The 18,532-nt window shown below is 48.2% G+C and overlaps 1 protein-coding gene across 8 annotated transcripts in view; it reads left to right on the top strand.

Annotated features, from left to right (window-relative positions):
• Window positions 1–18,532, top strand: part of LOC147097457 (neogenin-like) — a 217,927-nt gene that overhangs the window by 53,600 nt on the left and 145,795 nt on the right. For all 8 annotated transcript variants that reach the window (XM_085972461.1, XM_085972460.1, XM_085972459.1 and 5 more), the window contains exon 2: window positions 7,065–7,382. In XM_085972461.1, coding sequence (XP_085828587.1) covers window positions 7,065–7,382 — 318 coding nt within the window. The remainder of the gene's footprint in view (window positions 1–7,064; window positions 7,383–18,532) is intronic.

Genomic DNA, 18,532 nt, shown 5'->3' with positions numbered 1-18,532 from the left:
GTCTCTGGATAGCTCCTCTCAGTCGCTTTGTTTCTTACCCTCATTATAAGGGTCTCAGTGTTGTGCACTCTCAGCCTCAGTAAGTCTCTACTCTAGCAGTGTTTTCTAAAGGTACTAGACCTGAGTTGCTCAGCGTCTCGTGTTCCAGGTTCTGATGATGTACATTCACAAGAACCAGTGCTCCAGTAGAAGTGTTTGGCTTCTGAGGGCTGTTATAAGGGTGGAGTGTCTTTAATTGTAAGTGTGTGACACGACCGCAAGTCTGAAAACATGGTCTGTTTAAGAAGGTATTAGGTCATTGGCTATAGTGAGCTCTTCATTAAGGAGCTGTTCAAATACAATTAGCTTTAACTGCGCTCATCAGTTCTTATCAGTGTCACTCATGTCAATGAGGGGATGTATTATATGTGTGTGTGACCCCCCCACTCACTGAATGTGAATTTTAATTGCTGGACCTTTACTGGTGGTTGAAATGTAATGCCCCAGTATGCATTGTATTAAAGCCAGATGGAGCATTCTGAGGAGTTATAGCATGAGCACTGATTGAAGTCAGACATATAGAATAGACATTAGGGTGAAGCACAAGAGAGCTGCTGGTGCCCGGAGAGCTGTATCCCAGCAAGGGGTCGCTCAGCACCTTTGGGAGAGGAGGTAACTGGTGGTGCGGCGTCAGAGTGGATGAACCAAATGTCCGAATTAGCAGAGAGGCAAGATGTACAATGAGTATCTACCGATCCCTACTACGGTTGGGTGCAAATCAGCCAAAGAAGCTGCAGAGCACAGGCAGCTCTCAGCAAGGTGACTTCAGCCCGAGCTTTCTGCTTTGTAGGGTGCAGAGGTGATGTGGAGCAGCGTTGATTGGGCCAGGAAATGGCACGAGAGACATGATGGAAGGGAGCTGGAGGACTGTCGGTCGTGATCCTTTGAGAAGCTTGTCACAATGTGATGGAGGTAATATGAGAGTGGGCAGCTCTTATTGAAACTGGCTGCCTTTGTTCTGTCACTCAGAGTGTAGCTGCTCCGAGATGTCGTTTACCCGTAGGCTGCCCCCATGAGTTTCTTTCTCCCTGTCGCCAATTCATTTCATTCTCAGCATTTCAAATCAAGTCTGCTCCAAGTGCTGTTTAAAAGAGGACATCTCACCATCAGTGAGAGACATACCAATGATTTAATTAATATATCTTTTATTTTTATGTCTGTTCCTGCTGTTTTCAGAAAGATAGTACTGGCATCATCTGGCTTGAAGGAGTTACTGAGCCTGAGTGTGAGGCAGTTGGAGTAATATCAAATCAAGAAACACTAGGTACAGGCAAGGAGAAGTTACTGGGTCAAACGGTGCAAGAGTATTATTCGACTGTACCTGTACTTCGAATCCAGCTTCCTCATGCTGTTGGGCTCGGTACCTCCTCCTAGCCACTAACCTGCGTTACTAACAGAATCTCAATTGATGTTAATCCGATTCCCTCAAAATGATATCCTCTAGACAGAATATCAAGGGTGTCGTTAACATTATAGAGTCTCCAGTCATCAGAGTGATGTGGAATTCTACCAGGACGCTTGTACTCGCTGCCTTATCATCCTCTTGGGTTTTCAGTGATGCTGTCTGCTTCAGTGTCTCAGAGTACGGTCAGCCCCTATTTTAACACCCCAGTCCTGGAAAGGTTTACCGTGTGAAATTTCAACTCTGTGCCACCTTACTCCAGTTTAACCCAATCTCACGTTGTTCGAGACACAAAAGGCATCAAGGGGTATGGGGAGAGAGCGGGAACATGGTATTGAGATAGAGGACCAGCCATGATCATATTGGATGGCGGAGCAGGCTCGAAGGGCCGAATGGCCGACTCCTGCTCCTATTTTTCTGTTATGGGCATTGTTATTTTTGTGTGGAGTGGGGGAAATTGAAAAGAAAAAACGAAGCCACTCAGAAATGTCTCAAAGTGCTTCACATACAGTGAATGACTTTGAAATGCAGCTGCTGCTGCCATCTAGGCAAACATGACCTCCATTTTATGCACCACAACATTCCACAGATTGTTTTTGGTATTGTTGGATGTGGGAAGAATGTTGACCAAGACTCCGAGGAAAACTCCCTGCTGTTCGTGTAGTGCTGTGGGATCCTTAACATCCCCTGAACAGGAAAATGGGGGCTTTGTAATAACTTCTAATTATGAGATAACAAATACAACAACAACAACTTGTATTTATATAGCACCTTTAATGTAGTAAAACATCCCAAGGCGCTTCACAGGAGTATTAAAAGACAACAATTTAACACCGAACCACATAAGGAGAAATTAGGGCAGATGACCAAATGTTTGGTCAAAGAGGTCGGTTTTAAGGAGCGTCTTAAAGAAGGAGAGAGAGGTGGAGAGGTTTAGGGAGGTAATTCCAGAGCTTAGCACTTAGACAGCTGAAGGCACGGCCACCAATGGTTGAGCGATTATAATCAGGGATGCTCAAGAGGGCAGAATTAGAGGAGCGCAGAGATCGCGGGGGGTGGGGGGGTGGTGGTGGAGGTGGTGGAGTTATGGGGCTGGAGGAGATTACAGGGATAGGGAGGGGCGAGGCTATGGAGGGATTTGAAAACAAGGATGAGAATTTTGAAATCGAGGCGTTGCTTAACCGGGAGCCAATGTAGGTCAGCGAGCACAGGGGTGATGGGTGAACGGGACTTGGTGTGAGTTAGGACAAGCTGCCAGAGCAGCGAGAGAGAGTTCAATGTGAGAGTGACTTGTATATCATCCAGATTCCTCCACCAAGCTTCTGTATTACCCCACATGCACTCTTTTGTAGTGACTTTGTTGTTCCGTTTCCAAACTCCAGATGGGCATCAAAGGCCTCAAGGAGGTGATGCAGTGACAACCTACTGACAGTCCCACCTCAAATAACCCTGCGTAATCGCAACGTCAACTGTATGCAGTCTTACTTGGTCTCACTGAACATACACAGTAACACAAACCCTTTTTCTTCCCTTCTGTCTAATGGTGATGCTGGGGTGCAGTTCCCTGGGTACCAGCAACCTCCAATACCTCGCCCAAGGCATTGTTCTCATGCACTAACCTAGCCAGTGAGTGTTGGCAGACCATCCGACGATGGAGGATGTCATGACTGAGCTGGATTCTGTTGTCACCTGCTCATCTCCCAGCAAGAGTCACTAGATAGTCCCACCAATTTGGCCTCATAAGCTGAAGGCACGGTTAGACCGGCACTAATGTTCCTGTCAGCAGAGGCTGCTTGCAATAAGGACCATCATGGGCCGCCCATCTGCTCCCTATCTCTGTAATCTCCTTCAGCCCCACAACCCCCCGAGATATCTGCGCTCCTCTAATTCTGCCCTCTTGAGCATCCCTGATTATAATCGCTCAACCATTGGTGGCCGTGCCTTCTGTTGCCTCGGCCCTAAGCTCTGGAATTCCCTGCCTAAACCTGTCCGCCTCGCTACCCCTCTTTCCTCCTTTAAGACACTCCTTAAAACCTACCTCTTTGACCAAGCCTGCCCTAATTTCCCCTTATGTAACTCAGTGTCAAATTGTTGTCTTTTAATACTCCTGTGATGCACCTTGGGACGTTTTACTACGTTAAAGGTGCTATATAAATACAAGTTGTTGTTGTTAGACATCCTGTCACAGCATCTGGTGACAGGCTGGTGCTGGCTGTCCTGTCTTGTAACCAGCACTTTTAGTAGCTGCTGCATCATGTTGTTGATTTACAATCACCAGGAAGACATTTTGGGGCATATCATCACTGGATAGATGTCATTTTTCTTCACACCTTGTATTTCGCCATCTCTCCTGAAGGTACAGACTCTCACTGGGGTACAGTTCCTGAAGGTGCAGACTCTCACTGGGGTACAGATACTGAAGGTGCTGACTCTCACTGGGGTACAGATACTGAAGGTGCTGACTCTCACTGGGGTCCAGTTCCTGAAGGTGCTGACTCTCACTGGGGTACAGTTCCTGAAGGTGTTGACTCTCACTGGGGTACAGTTCCTGAAGGTGCTGACTCTCACTGGGGTACAGTTCCTGAAGGTGTTGACTCTCACTGGGGTACAGTTCCTGAAGGCGCCGACTCTCACTGGGGTACAGTTCCTGAAGGTGCTGACTCTCACTGGGGTACAGTTCCTGAAGGTGCTGACTCTCACTGGGGTACAGTTCCTGAAGGTGCTGACTCTCACTGGGGTACAGTTCCTGAAGGTGCTGACTCTCACTGGGGTACAGTTCCTGAAGGTGCTGACTCTCACTGGGGTACAGTTCCTGAAGGTGCTGACTCTCACTGGGGTACAGTTCCTGAAGGTGCTCACTCTCACTGGGGTACAGTTCCTGAAGGTGCTGACTCTCACTGGGGTACAGTCCCTGAAGGTGCTGACTCTCACTGGGGTACAGTTCCTGAAGGTGCTGACTCTCACTGGGGTACAGTTCCTGAAGGTGCTGACTCTCACTGGGGTACAGTTCCTGAAGGTGCTGACTCTCACTGGGATACAGTTCCTGAAGGTGCTGACTCTCACTGGGGTATGGTTCCTGAAGGCGCTGACTCTCACTGGGGTACAGTTCCTGAAGGTACTGACTCTCACTGGGGTACAGTTCCTGAAGGTGCTGACTCTCACTGGGATACAGTTCCTGAAGGTGCTGACTCTCACTGGGGTACAGTTCCTGAAGGTGCTGACTCTCACTGGGGTACAGTTCCTGAAGGTGCCGATTCTCACTGGGGTACAGTTCCTGAAGGTGCTGACTCTCACTGGGGTACAGTTCCTCAAGGTGCTGACTCTCACTGGGGTACAGTTGCATAGGCCACCAAGCGCTCTAATACTTCACTTAAATAGCCATTCTTCAAGTACGAGGTTGACAAAGTGCACCAACAGGCTATTCAACTGTGGAGGACAATCCTATCATCATCCGAGATGTTTAATCTCTGGCAGGAGTTACCAGATAATGACCAGGAGCATGAACTCTGAGGCCATTTGTAGCTCCCCTTACTAGCAACCTGAGTGAGATCAGGTAAGTCAGCACGGACTAGTGATGGAACTTGGGGCTTTCTGGTCAGTATGGCTCAGTCCTGTACCTGGGTGATGTTTTAGCCACCAGGCCATTGTGGAAGCGGAGTCTTGGTGTAAGAGTTCCAGATATTACTGTGGAGCCAACTTACTGAGAGCCTGTGAGGTGCTCGAATTCTCAGAGCTAACAGCTAGGTGCTCAGATAAAAGGATTGTCTACAATACGATGGGAAGTAGGATTAGCTGAAGAGGAATTAAATAGTCAGAGGGTGCTTGGAGCTGCTAACAAGACTCAGCACAGTGTTGGTGTTTAACGTGTTGATCAGAATCTCGACACGTTGCTTTGAAGGACCAAATGACACATTTTCAGTGATAGCAGTGGGCTTTATTTCACATTAATAATAAGTGTGTGTCAGGCTGCGTCTTGTGTTCCAGTGTGTGGAATCTTTATGTGGTAGAAGCACAGTCTCGATGTGCAGCCGTGCACCTGATTTGCATTTCTGAAATCTAAATTACAGTTCCCATTGAGTGTTGGCCAGCCTTGGCTCAGCCTCCAGTCACATCTGCAAATCTCCATCCTCATTCATTTCACTCGCTTTCCAGCCACACTCCAGATTTCTTCTCCTTTCTCCTGAGACGCTAACCCATGCTGGGGCGCAGCTCCCTGGGTGCGAGCAGCCCTTTGGTCCCTAGCCCAAATGGCCATCCTCCACGTAAGACATGACGATGAGTATCAGCAGGCAATTTAACCACGGGGGGCATCACAGCTGATTCTATCCAGTCGGCATCCACAGGTTTGCTTTCCTGCTGAGGTGACTGGGTAGTGATCAGGAGAGAGAGTCCTGCTCAATTTCCCCAGCCCTCCATATTGAAGCCGAAGGCAGTGCATGTATTGCTGCCCCAATTGAGCTCAGCTTCGTCAGCAAAGACTTGCTGCTGCGGAAAGCTCCTGGGACATTCCTACCATCCGACACTGGGCAGTGCATTCATCCACTGGGCACTCTGGGGATTTTGACTGATTCCTTCAGCGTTGGCTGGTTTATGGGCTGGCTGTGGATCTGGTGGTGATGTTCCTGTGTTAATGTCACAATCTGTTATATTTCCGCACTGAACTGCCCCACTGTTGGACAATTTTTTTTAAACACAAGGTCGGGGGGGGGGGAAATTTGGTTGCTTTGCGCCTCTCGTTAGCGCCCCAAGAGCGCTAATGGGGTGCAAAGCAACTAGTGCCCGGGCGTGGCGCCGGCAACGCCTCCCGCGAAATTCAGCAGGAGGTTAGCGGCGCAGTGCCGCCGGCAGTGACGTCATCGCCGTGCGCAGCGCCCTGGCCGTGATCTTCAATAGCGCCCCCTGACTTACCGCCGGGCGCTATGTCCAACGGGGTCAGGGGGGCCTACCTGCGGCCGGGGCGGTGCTATTTAAAAGCGAGATGTTGGGTGGCCATTTTTGTTGCTGGCCACCTGCCAGCACCTGCCTCCACTGCCATTCCCGGCCTCCTGACCCGCCCCCCCACCCCCCCTGCGGAGTGCTGGCTGCGCTCCGTGAGCCCGGCATTTCTCTTGAGTGCCAGGCTCTTTTGCCGGCACTCCGATCCCTGGTGGCCCAGCTGGGCCCCGGGTCGCGGTGCGCAAGGCCCCCCCCCTTTTAGAAGGGAAGGAAGGCTTGCAATACCGCGGCGTGACGTGCCGCAGTTCCCTCGCAGCGCCCCAAGAGGGAGGTGGGACGCTTCCAGTAGCACCCCGCTTCCGTCTTGGGGCGCTACCACTCAATTTCGGCCACGGGAGGCGCTCATTTTTCCGGGGTGCTAAAAGTAGCACTCCAGCGAAGTTAACACCCCAAAGGGGGTGCAACTCAATTTATGAAGTGTTCTGTAGGGTGGTGGATAAAAATTCAATCGTAGCCTTCAAAAGGGAAGTGGATAAATACTTGAAGGAGAAAAATTGCAGGGATATGGGGAAAGAACGGGGGCGGTGGGACTAACTGGATTGCTCTTCGATGGGCCGAATGGCCTCCTTCTGTGTTATACTATTCTATGACTCTTTTAATTTAATGTTGCTTCTCTGTTTCTCTGCAGAATCTGTCATCCGAACATTCACCCCTTTCTACTTCACGGTGGAACCAGCAGATACGCTTGCGATACGAGGCTCCTCGGTTATACTGAACTGTTCGGTGTTCGCTGAACCCGCCGCCAAAATTGAGTGGAGAAAAGATGGGACGTTCCTAAACCTGGTTTCAGATGAACGCAGGCAGATGCTTCCGGAAGGTTCCCTGTTGATACAGAGCGTGGTACATTCTAAACACCACAAACCCGACGAGGGATTTTATCAGTGCGTCGCCACTATCGATAGTCTGGGAACCATTGTGAGCCGGACCGCCAAGATGACAGTAGCAGGTGGGTGCTGTTATGGAGCGTTACCCTCAGGACCAGCTCCTGTCACTCTCCAACTTGGGCAGCAGCTGAGGCACTTGTTTCCTGCAGCTTCCGATCGCCTTTCTCAAATTGGAAACATAGAAACATAGAAGATAGGAGCAGGAGTAGGCCATTCGGCCCCTTGAATCTGCTCCGCCGTTTAATGAGATCATGGCTGATCATCCAAATTCAGTACCCTGTCCCTGCTTTCTCCCCATATCCCTTGATCCCTTTAGCCTTAAGAAATATATCTAACTCCTTCTTGAATATATTTAATGAATTGGCCTCAACTGTGGTAGAGAATTCCACAGGTTCACCACTCTCTGGGTGAAGAAATTCCTCCTCATCTCTGTCCTAAATGGCTTACCCCTTATCTTTAGACTGTGACCACTGGTTCTGGACTCCCCTGCCATCGGGAACATCCTTCCTGCATCTAGTCTGTCTAGTCCTGTTAGAATTTTATAAGTTTCAATGAGATCCCCTCTCAATCTTCTAAACTCCAGCGAATATAAGCCTAATCGACCCAATCTCTCCTCATACGTCATTCCTGCCATCCCAGGTATCAGTCTGGTGAATCTTTGCCGCACTCCCTCCATGGCAAGAACATCCTTCCTCAGATAAGGCGACCAAAACTGCACACAATACTCAAGGTGTGGTCTCACCAAGGCCCTGTACAACTGCAGCAAGACATCCTTGTTCCTGTACTCGAACCCTCTCGCTATGAAGGCCAACATACCATTTGCCTTCTTAACCGCCTGCTGCACCTGCATACTTACCTTCAGCGACTGGTGCACAAGGACACCCAGGTCTCGTTGCACTTCCCTTTCTCCCAATCTATTGGAGTTTTTGTTTGCCGCGTGCTGACCTGCACATTCAGCTTCTAAGCCCCATTTCTGAACCCGATATAATGATTGCACGACCCCTTCTGCTTCATCCAGTTTTAATGTTGCCTCCTCTCACCCCTCCCTATAACCAGTGTTCTATGCAACAAGTGGCATGGATTTTGCTGGTTAAACTCTGGCAGAAAGAAAGTCTTGCATTTTTATAGTGTCTTTCATGACCTCAGGATGTCCCAAAGCGCTTTGCAGCCAGCGAAATACTTTTTGAAGTGTAGGCACTCTTGTATGAAATGTGGTAGCCAATTTGCGCACGGCAAGATCCCACAAACAACAATGTAATAATGACCAGATCATCTTTTTTTTGTGATGTTGATTGAGGGATAAATATTGGCCAGGACGCTGGGGAGAACTTACCTGCTCTTCCTCGAAATAGTGCCATGGGATCTTTCACGTTCACCTGAGAGGGCAGACGGGGCCTCGGTTTAACGTCTCATTCGAAAGGCAGTAATTTTATGCACACTTGGGTCCTGTGCCTTAGCTCTTGCCGACCTCTAGTATCTCTGGGCTCTATCCCCAGGGCGAGAGAGTGTGGAAATGGAATTGGTTCCTATGGATTTCTCACTAGTTCGGTTTGGAGACTCTTAAGTACGATGGTGAATTTCTGTGTGCGTTGGATGCCTGTCTGACCTCTGTTCACCTCAAACTAGGTGCAGCGTGCACAATAACCTGGGCCACAGACAGTCTACACATCGAGGCTACTCTTGGAGCTCAGCAGTTCACATAAACATAAGGAACCGCCACAGTTTATGGAACCAGCTTTCTTGGGATATTTGGGGAGCGTATTCTCTTATTGTTTATAGACAAACCACGGGACTATATTTCTCTTACTTTTTAGCTGGTTTAAGAGTGCGCCATGTTGTCAATACTTAAGTGACTCCTGAGCATGTCAAAGTTAAATGGGAAATTAGAGAAGCGTGCAATAAGGGCACAGCAGTTATCATGGGTGACTTTAATCTACATATAGATTGGGCTAACCAAATTAGTAACAATACTGTGGAGGAGGAATTCCTGGAGTGTATACGGGATGGTTTCCTGGACCAATATGTCGAGGAACCAACTAGAGATTAGGCCATCTTAGACTGGGTATTATGTAATGAGAAAGGATTAATTAGCAATCTTGTTATGCGAGGCCCCTAGGGTCAGAGCGATCATAATATGATAGAATTCTTCATTAAAATGGAGAGTGAAATAGTTGACTCAGAGACTAGGGTCCTGAATTTAAATAAAGGAGACTATGATGGTATGAGGTGCGAGTTGGGTAGGATTGATTGGGGAATGTCACTCAAAGGGTTGACGGTGGATGGGCAATGGCAAACATTCAAAGATCGCATGGATGAACTACAGAATTTGTTCATCCCAGTTTGGCATAAAAATAAAACAAAAAAGGTGACTCAACCGTGGCTAACAAGGGAAATTAGGGATAGCATAAGATCCAAGGAGAGGACATATAAATTGGCCAGAAAAAGCAGTAAACCTCAGGATTGGGAGCAGTTTAGGATTCAGCAAAGGAGGACAAAGGGATTAATTAAGAGGGGGAAAATAGAGTATGAGAGTAAGCTTTCAGGGAACTTAAAAGCTGACTGTAAAATCTTTTATAGATATGTGAAGAGAAAAAGATTGGTGAAGTCAAGCGTAGGTCCCTTGCAGTCAGAATCAGGGGAATTTATAATGGGGAACAAAGAAATGGCAGACCAATTATAAATACATATTTTAGTTCTGTCTTCACAAAGGAGAGGACACAAATAACCTCCCAGAGATGTCGGGGAACATAGAGTCTAATGACAGGGAGGAACTGATAGAAATCTGTATTTGTAGGGAAATGGTGTTCGGGAAATTGATGGGATTGAAGGCCAATAAATCCCCAGGGCCTGATAATCTACATCCTAGGGTACTTAAGGAAGTGGCCCTAGAAGTAGTAGATGCATTGCTGGTCATCTTCCAAAATTCGATAGACTCTGGAACAGTACCCATGGATTGGAGGGTAGCTAATGTTACCCCACTATTCAAAAAGGGTGGTAGAGAGAAAACGGGCAATTACAGACCGGTAAGCCTGACATCGGTAGTGGGGAAAATGCTAGAGTCCATTATAAAGGATGTAATAGCAGAGCACTTGGAAAAAAGTGACCGGATCGGACAAAGTCAACATGGATTTACAAAAGGTAAATCGTGCTTGACTAATCCACTGGAGTTTTTTGAGGATGCAACTGGTAAAATAGATAAGGGAGAACCAGTGGATGTGGTGTATTTGGATTTTCAAAAGGCTTTCGATAAGGTCCCGCATAAGAGATTAGCGTGTAAAATTAAGGCACATGGGATTGGGGGCAAGGTATTGACTTGGATAGAGAACTGATTGGCAGACAGAAAGCAAAGAGTTGGAATAAACGGCTCTTTTTCCGAGTGGCAGGCAATGACTAGTGGGGTACCACAGGGATCGGTCCTTGGACCCCAGCTATTCACAATATATATTAATGATCTGGACTAGGGAACTAGATGTAATATCTCCAAATTTGCAGACGACACAAAGCTGGGTGGGCGTGTGTGCTGTGAGGAGGATGCCGAGAAACTCCAGTATGATTTGGACAGGTTGGGTGATTGGGCAGAAGCATGGCAGATGCAATATAACGTGGATAAATGCGAGGTTATCCACTTTGGTGTCAAAAACAGGAAGGCAGAGTATTATCTGAATGGCAATAGATTGGGAGAAGGGGAAGTGCAACGAGACCTGGGCGTCCTTGTGCACCAGTCGCTGAAAGTAAGCATGCAGGTGCAGCAGGCGGTTAAGAAGGCACATGGTATGTTGGCCTTCATAGCGAGAGGGTTTGAGTACAGGAACAAGGATATCTTGCTGCAGTTGTACAGGGCCTTGGTGAGCAGATCTTGAGTATTGTGTGCAGTTTTGGTCGCCTTATCTGAGGAAGGATGTTCTTGCCATGGAGGGAGTGCAGCGAAGATTCACCAGGCTGATACCTGGGATGGCAGGAATGACGTGCGAGGGGAGATTGGGTCGATTGGGCTTGTACTCGCTGGAGTTTAGAAGAATGAGAGGGGATCTCATCGAAACTTATAAAATTCTAACAGGACTAGACAGACTAGATGCTGGAAGGGTGTTCCCGATGGTCGGGGAGTCCAGAACCAGGGGTCACAGTCTAAGGATAAGGGGTAAGCCATTTAGGACAGAGATGAGGAGGAATTTCTTCACCCAGAGAGTGGTGAACCTGTGGAATTCTCTACCAAAGAAGGCAGTAGAGGCCAATTCATTAAATATATTCAAGAAGGAGTTGGATATATTTCTTAAGGCTAAAGGGATCAAGGGATATGGGGAGAAGGCAGGGACAGGGTACTGAATTTGGATGATCAGCCATGATCTCATTGAATGGCGGAGCAGGCTCGAAGGGCCGAATGGCCTACTCCTGCTCCTATCTTCTATGTTTCTATGTTATGTTTCAGCCATGATCTTATTGAATGGCAGAGCATGATCAAGGGGCTGTATGGCTGACTCCTGCTCCTATTTCTTATGTAATACTCACTGCATGCAGCTGCCTGGGGCACTCGGCCCATTGTTAGCAAGCGTTGCAGTCTAAGTGCTTCCTTCTCCAGGCTGGCCTGAAAATTCAATTAAAGTTCATCAACTTCAGTGATTGTAACTTTTGGATTATTGGACTAATGCATAGGAACAGTTCCCATTTTCACACTTTCTTACCCTAGGATTACAGCCCACTTAGCTCACTAGGGTACCGTTCCTGAAGGTGCTGACTCTCTCACTGGGGTACAGTTCCTGAAGGTGCTGACTCTCACTGGGGTACAGTTCCTAAAGGTGCCGACTCTCACTGGAGTACAGTTCCTAAAGGTGCTGACTCTCACTAGGGTACCGTTCCTGAAGGTGCTGACTCTCACTGGGGTACAGTTCCTGAAGGTGCCGACTCTCACTGGGGTACAGTTCCTAAAGGTGCTGACTCTCACTAGGGTACAGTTCCTGAAGGTGCTGCCTCTCACTGGGGTACAGTTCCTGAAGGTGCCGACTCTCACTGGGGTACAGTTCCTGAAGGTGCTGACTCTCACTGGGGTACAGCTCCTGAAGGTGCTGACTCTGACTGGGGTACGTTCCTGAAGGTGCTGACTCTCACTGGGGTACAGTTCCTGAAGGTGCTGACTCTCACTGGGGTACAGTTCCTGAAGGTGCTGACTCTCACTGGGGTACAGTTCCTGAAGGTGCTGACTCTCACTGGGGTACAGTTCCTGAAGGTGCTGACTCTCACTGGGGTACAGTTCCTGAAGGTGCCGACTCTCTCACTGGGGTACAGTTCCTGAAGGTGCCGACTCTCTCACTGGGGTACAGTTCCTGAAGGTGCCGACTCTCACTGGGGTTCTGTTCCTGAAGGTGCCGACTCTCACTGGGGTTCTGTTCCTGAAGGTGCCGACTCTCACTGGGGTACAGTTCCTGAAGGTGCTGACTCTCACTGGGGTACAGCTCCTGAAGGTGCTGACTCTCACTGGGGTACAGTTCCTGAAGGTGCTGACTCTCACTGGGGTTCTGTTCCTGAAGGTGCCGACTCTCACTGGGGTACAGTCCCTGAAGGTGCTGACTCTCACTGGGGTACAGCTCCTGAAGGTGCTGACTCTCACTGGGGTACAGTTCCTGAAGGTGCTGACTCTCACTGGGGTTCTGTTCCTGAAGGTGCTGACTCTCACTGGGGTACAGTTCCTGAAGGTGCTGACTCTCACTGGGGTACAGTTCCTGAAGGTGCTGACTCTCACTGGGGTACAGTTCCTGAAGGTGCTGACTCTCACTGGGGTACAGTTCCTGAAGGTGCTGACTCTCACTGGGGTACAGTTCCTGAAGGTGCCGACTCTCACTGGGGTACAGTTCCTGAAGGTGCCGACTCTCACTGGGGTACAGTTCCTGAAGGTGCTGACTCTCACTGGGGTACAGTTCCTGAAGGTGCTGACTCTCACTGGGGTACAGTTCCTGAAGGTGCTGACTCTCACTGGGATACAGTTCCTGAAGGTGCTGACTCTCACTGGGATACAGTTCCTGAAGGTGCTGACTCTCACTGGGGTACAGTTCCTGAAGGTGCTGACTCTCACTGGGGTTCTGTTCCTGAAGGTGCCGACTCTCACTGGGGTACAGTTCCTGAAGGTGCTGACTCTCACTGGGGTACAGTTCCTGAAGGTGCTGACTCTCACTGGGGTACAGCTCCTGAAGGTGCTGACTCTCACTCGGGTACAGTTCCTGAAGGTGCTGACTCTCACTGGGGTACAGTTCCTGAAGGTGCTGACTCTCACTGGGGTACAGTTCCTGAAGGTGCTGACTCTCACTGGGGTACAGTTCCTGAAGGTGCTGACTCTCACTGGGGTACAGTTCCTGAAGCTGTTTGCCATCTGATACCTCATGTAATTGGGCCCTCAAGTGTGAACCTGGACAGTGAGCGTCCGAAAGTTCTTCAGTGGTGGTGTAGCATCACAGCGAAGCTGAATCCTGTCCACACACATGTTGGATGGTGATCAAGAGCAGGAACTTAGGCTGAACCCTGTCCTGCTCGTAGCCCAGGGTCGCTGGGATTAGTTGTAATGCCTCAGCTGCTGTCTTGGCTGGGATCTGCTTGCCCAGCACGGAGAATGGGTTTAACCTGGGACCTTCTGGTCTGCGAAGAGCACTTTCACACTGGGTGGCAAATTTACCAACTGAGGCATGAGAAAGCTGCAGTGTGTGAAGATTAAATTATAGTCGGACAAGGCAGACCCCGCTGACAGCAGTGCAGCCATTCCTGGTTGTGTAATTCAAACCTAGTGAAGTTTCTGTGTGTTATAAGGATGACTCAATCCACCTTGAACATGAACATCTATGCTCTGCTCAGAAATGTCAAATTATTTGTCTTTTACACTGGAAGACCTCTGGAGCTGGTTTGGATTTTGTAAATCAGGCGGAGTTTGAATTGAATGAATAGATTGTAAGTCATGGCTGAGATTGCTGTGAGTTTTCTCAGTAATTGTACCTTCACCTTTCCATTTAATTTAAACGGTGTTTCGGAACTCAGTTTCGCACCATGTCTGGCGTGTTGCTGATCAGCATATCGAGCTCTGTCTTTCCTCCTGTCATACACGGGGGAACTGCAAAACCCTGATGGAACTTGAAATTGTGCATGTTATTAATCTGTAGTAAATTATACAGTGTTGCAGGCGTGTCATTGTAGAAGTCATGGTGCTGAATAAAATAATTACCATCCGTCCATCAGTTTTGGGTTTTCAGGATTGTACCAATTACAGTGTGGCATGGCGAGGCCAGCACTGTCAGCCCAACATTTTACCCAACACCGTGCAATCTCGCTTAACTCTTTTGTCCCTTTCCTCCTCTCCTGAAGACGCAAGCTCTTGCTGTACGATGTACTGACGGGTGCCAGTCGCTCCCCGTGACCTCGGCCCAATGACGTTTGCCATGGGGTTGCTCAGGCCCATCGCAGAACCACAATTGCTGCCGTGGCTGAGGTAGCTCACTCTGGCAGGACGGAGCAATCAGGCTGGCAGTGGAACCCTCTGGTCCACATGGCTTAGGGCCACACCAGGTCCCAGTCTTATCCCAGCCCGCTAGACTGCACACACTGTGGTGGAAACCAGTGGAATAGGGGTGTTTTATTAAACTCAGCCACACTCATTGTAGTCAGTGTTTGAACTGTCTACTTCTCATAGTTGTTTAATTCAAATATTCTGATAATTGACAACTTTGTTTAAGCATTAATTTCCTATGTCAGTCGTGGCTCAGTGGGCAGCACTCTCGCCTCTGAGTCAGTCGGTTGTGGGTTAAAGTTCCACTCCTGAGACTTGAGCGCATTATCTAGGCTAACACTCCAGTGCAGTATTGAGGGAGTGCTGCACTGTTGGAGGTGCAGCCTTTTTGATCAGGTATTAACCCCGTTTGTTCTCTCAGGTGGAAGTCAAGGTTCCCATGCCACTTTTAGAAGAAGAGCAGGGTGGTCTGTCCGAGATTTATTCCTCAACCAACATCATTAAAACAGATTATCTGATCATTATCACATTTCTGTGTGTGGGATCTTGCTGTGCTCAAATTGGCTGCTGCGTTTTCTACATTACAACAGTGACTACACTTCAAAAATACTTTATTGGCTGTAAAACGCTTTGATCGTCCTGAGGTCATGAAAGATGCTATATAAATGCAAGTCTTTCTTCCTTTCTGATTGATTTGATAAATTATTGCAGTACCTTCATGTTGCCATTAGATGCCTCTAGTGTACATTGAGTGTACAGTAGAATACTGCCCACTAGTGTTTGATATCCAGTAGCACAAGGTCACCACCTGAAACATATCTGTAAAAAGAAGCACTTGCATTTATATAGCACTTTGTCACGTCAGTCATCACGTCTCAAAGCGCTTCACATACAACACATTGCTATAAAATGGAGTCGGTGTTATGCAGGAAAATGCACAGCCATATTATGCACAGCAAGATCCCACAAGTAGAAACGAGATTAAGTACAGTTCATTTGTTTTGTTGCATAGTTTTTGGCACATTTTATTGAGAAATAGGTGGCAGATGTTTTTGTGATGAGCAGATTCTGTGCGATTAAATCTTACCCCGAGCTTACAGCGGCGAGTGTGATTGGAAAGCATACGGAGCAGAAGGTTCAAACCTCGGTCTGTGCTCGGTTAGCTCATCTCAGCTGGGTAATAGTTGGGTTGCTACAATTAGTCTCGGCAGCCCCGGGCTAGAAGGCAACAGATCACGGTTCCCGCTCCTGATCACGGTCCGGTGACACTTGCAGGACAGTTCCTCAGCACAGATGGACAGGATTGAGTTCAGTTGTATAAAGCTCTGGTCAGACCCCATCTGGAGCACTGCGTTCAGTCCTGGGCACCACACCGCAGGAAGGATAGATTGGCCTAGGAGTGGGGGCAGCGCAGATTCACCAGAATTATCCCGGGGCTAAAAGGGTTAAATTATGAGGACAGGTTGCATCGAGTAGACTTGTATTCCCTTGAGAATAGAAGATTAAGGGGTGATCTAATCGAGGTGTTTAAGATGATTAAAGGATTCGATAGGGTAGAGATAGAGAGAAACTATTTCCTCTGGTGGGGAGAGTCCAGAACAAGGGGGCGTAACCTTAAACTTAGAGCCAGGCCGTTCAGGAGTGACGTCAGGAAGCACTTCCTCACACAAAGAGTAGTGGAAATCTGGAACTCTCTCCCAATATGCTGTTGAGGTTGGGGGTCAAATTAACATTTCAAATCTGAGATTGATAGGTTTTTGTTGGGTAAGGGTTTTAAGGGTTATGGAACCAAGGTGGGTGGATGGAGTTAAGAAACAGATCAGCCACGATCTAATTGAATGGCGGAACAGGCTCGAGTGGCTGAATGGCCTCCTCCTGTTCCTATGGTCAGCCGTGATGCCCTCCTTGCTCGAATAGCCCACTGACGGTCAACGTGTAGGTTCACAGATGAGGAATGGCCGTCTGGACAAAATACCAGAAGGTGGGCTGCTTCTGTAGAGCTGAACACCAACAAGAGGCACCACTTGGGTAGAGGAAGGGAGAAGATAAGTAAAATACCCCTGAAATGACTGCTACTGGCGCTGACTATTGCACTAGACTCGTGTGATGGTTCTGCCAGAATTCTGATGACTCTGAGCACAGAGCCAGAGTCATTGACCCATCAGCACCTGCCAACTACTTATCACCTACAACGTGTCCGCAGTATCTAATTACTGTCAGCCCTGCTCTCACTGTGAACGTGAACAGGATTTTCAGTTGCCTGGTTACCAAAGATAGAAAGAATGAGCTGGTGCTGAATGTTAGCAACCCAGTAACTCTGTGTTGTACGGGTTCCAACATTGTAACAGCAACTACACTTCAAAAGTACTTCGTGGCTGTAAAGCACTTTGGGACATCCTGAGGTCGTGAAAGGCGCTATAGAAATGCAAATTCTTTCTTCACTGAACTCACCAGTTAGCGGAATATTCCTCGCTATTAAAGCTGTGCAAGATCCGTGTTAGCACCACCAGTTCCCGGAAGCACAAGTCTTGTGCAGCTGGCTGAAAGCCACAGGGGAGACTGCCGGGCTCCATGAGTCCAGTGGCTGGTAAACTAGTTAACGATGGGGCTTCCCAGCCGCCGATCCTAGCCTTTTTATGGTCGCTTTGCAACTGGCTGCATGAGAGTGCACTTTCAGGAACTGGCGCCGTTTGCGGTGTAAGAGCAGCTTACCCCTGCCTAGTGGTGTTTAACTAGATTTACTTAGAAAATTACTAGCAGTAATTACAAGAAGGATCACACTTTTAATCCGTGTGATATTCTCAATACTCACTTCAAACTGCTGTCTCCAGTGACAGCTGCACGTACTTTACCGACAGCTCAACATGCTCTATCCTCACAGCCTAAGTTTAGAAGGAGACAACCTGTAACTGTATTAAGAATATAAGAAATAGAAGCAGGAGTCGGCCATTTGGCCCCTTGTGCCTTTTCCGCCATTTAATGAGATCATGGCTGATCCGATTTTGGCCTCGACTCCACTTTCCCGCCCGCTCCCCATAACCCTTGACTCCCCTGTTGCTTAAAAATCTGTCTATCTCCGCCTTGAATATATTCAATGACTCCGCTTCCACAGCGCTCTGGGGTAAAGAATTCCAAAGATTCACGACCCTCTGAGAGAAGAAATTCCTCCTCATCTCCGTCTTAAATGGGCGACCCTTTATTCTGAGACTATGCCCCCTAGTTCTAGATTCCCCCACGAGGGGAAACATCCTCTCAGCATCCACCCTGTCGAGCCCCGTCAGAATCTTATATGTTTCAATAAGATCACCTCTCATTCTTCTAAACTCCAATGAGTATAGGCCCAACCTGCTCAACCTTTCCTCATAAGACAACCCCTTCATCCCAGGAATCAACCTAGTGAACCTTCTCTGAACTGCCTCCAATGCAAGTATATCCCTCCTTAAATAAGGAGACCAAAACTGTACGCAGTACTCCAGGTGTGGTCTCACCAGCACCCTATACAGTTGTAGCAAGACTTCCCTACTTTTATACTCCACCCCCTTGCAATAAAGGCCAACATTCCATTTGCCTTTCTAATTACTTGCTGTACCTGCATGCTAACTTTTTGTGTTTCATGTACGAGGACACCCAGATCCCTCTGTACCGCAGCATTCTGTAGTCTCTCTCCATTTAAATAATATTTTTATTTTCTATTCTTCCTACCAAAGTGGATAACCTCACATTTTCCCACAT

This window comes from Somniosus microcephalus, chromosome 32, assembly GCF_052327205.1.
Source record: "Somniosus microcephalus isolate GS21.2 chromosome 32, FLI_Smic_1.0, whole genome shotgun sequence".
Lineage (NCBI taxonomy): Eukaryota > Metazoa > Chordata > Chondrichthyes > Squaliformes > Somniosidae > Somniosus > Somniosus microcephalus.
This window is presented reverse-complemented; position numbering and strand designations above follow the sequence as displayed.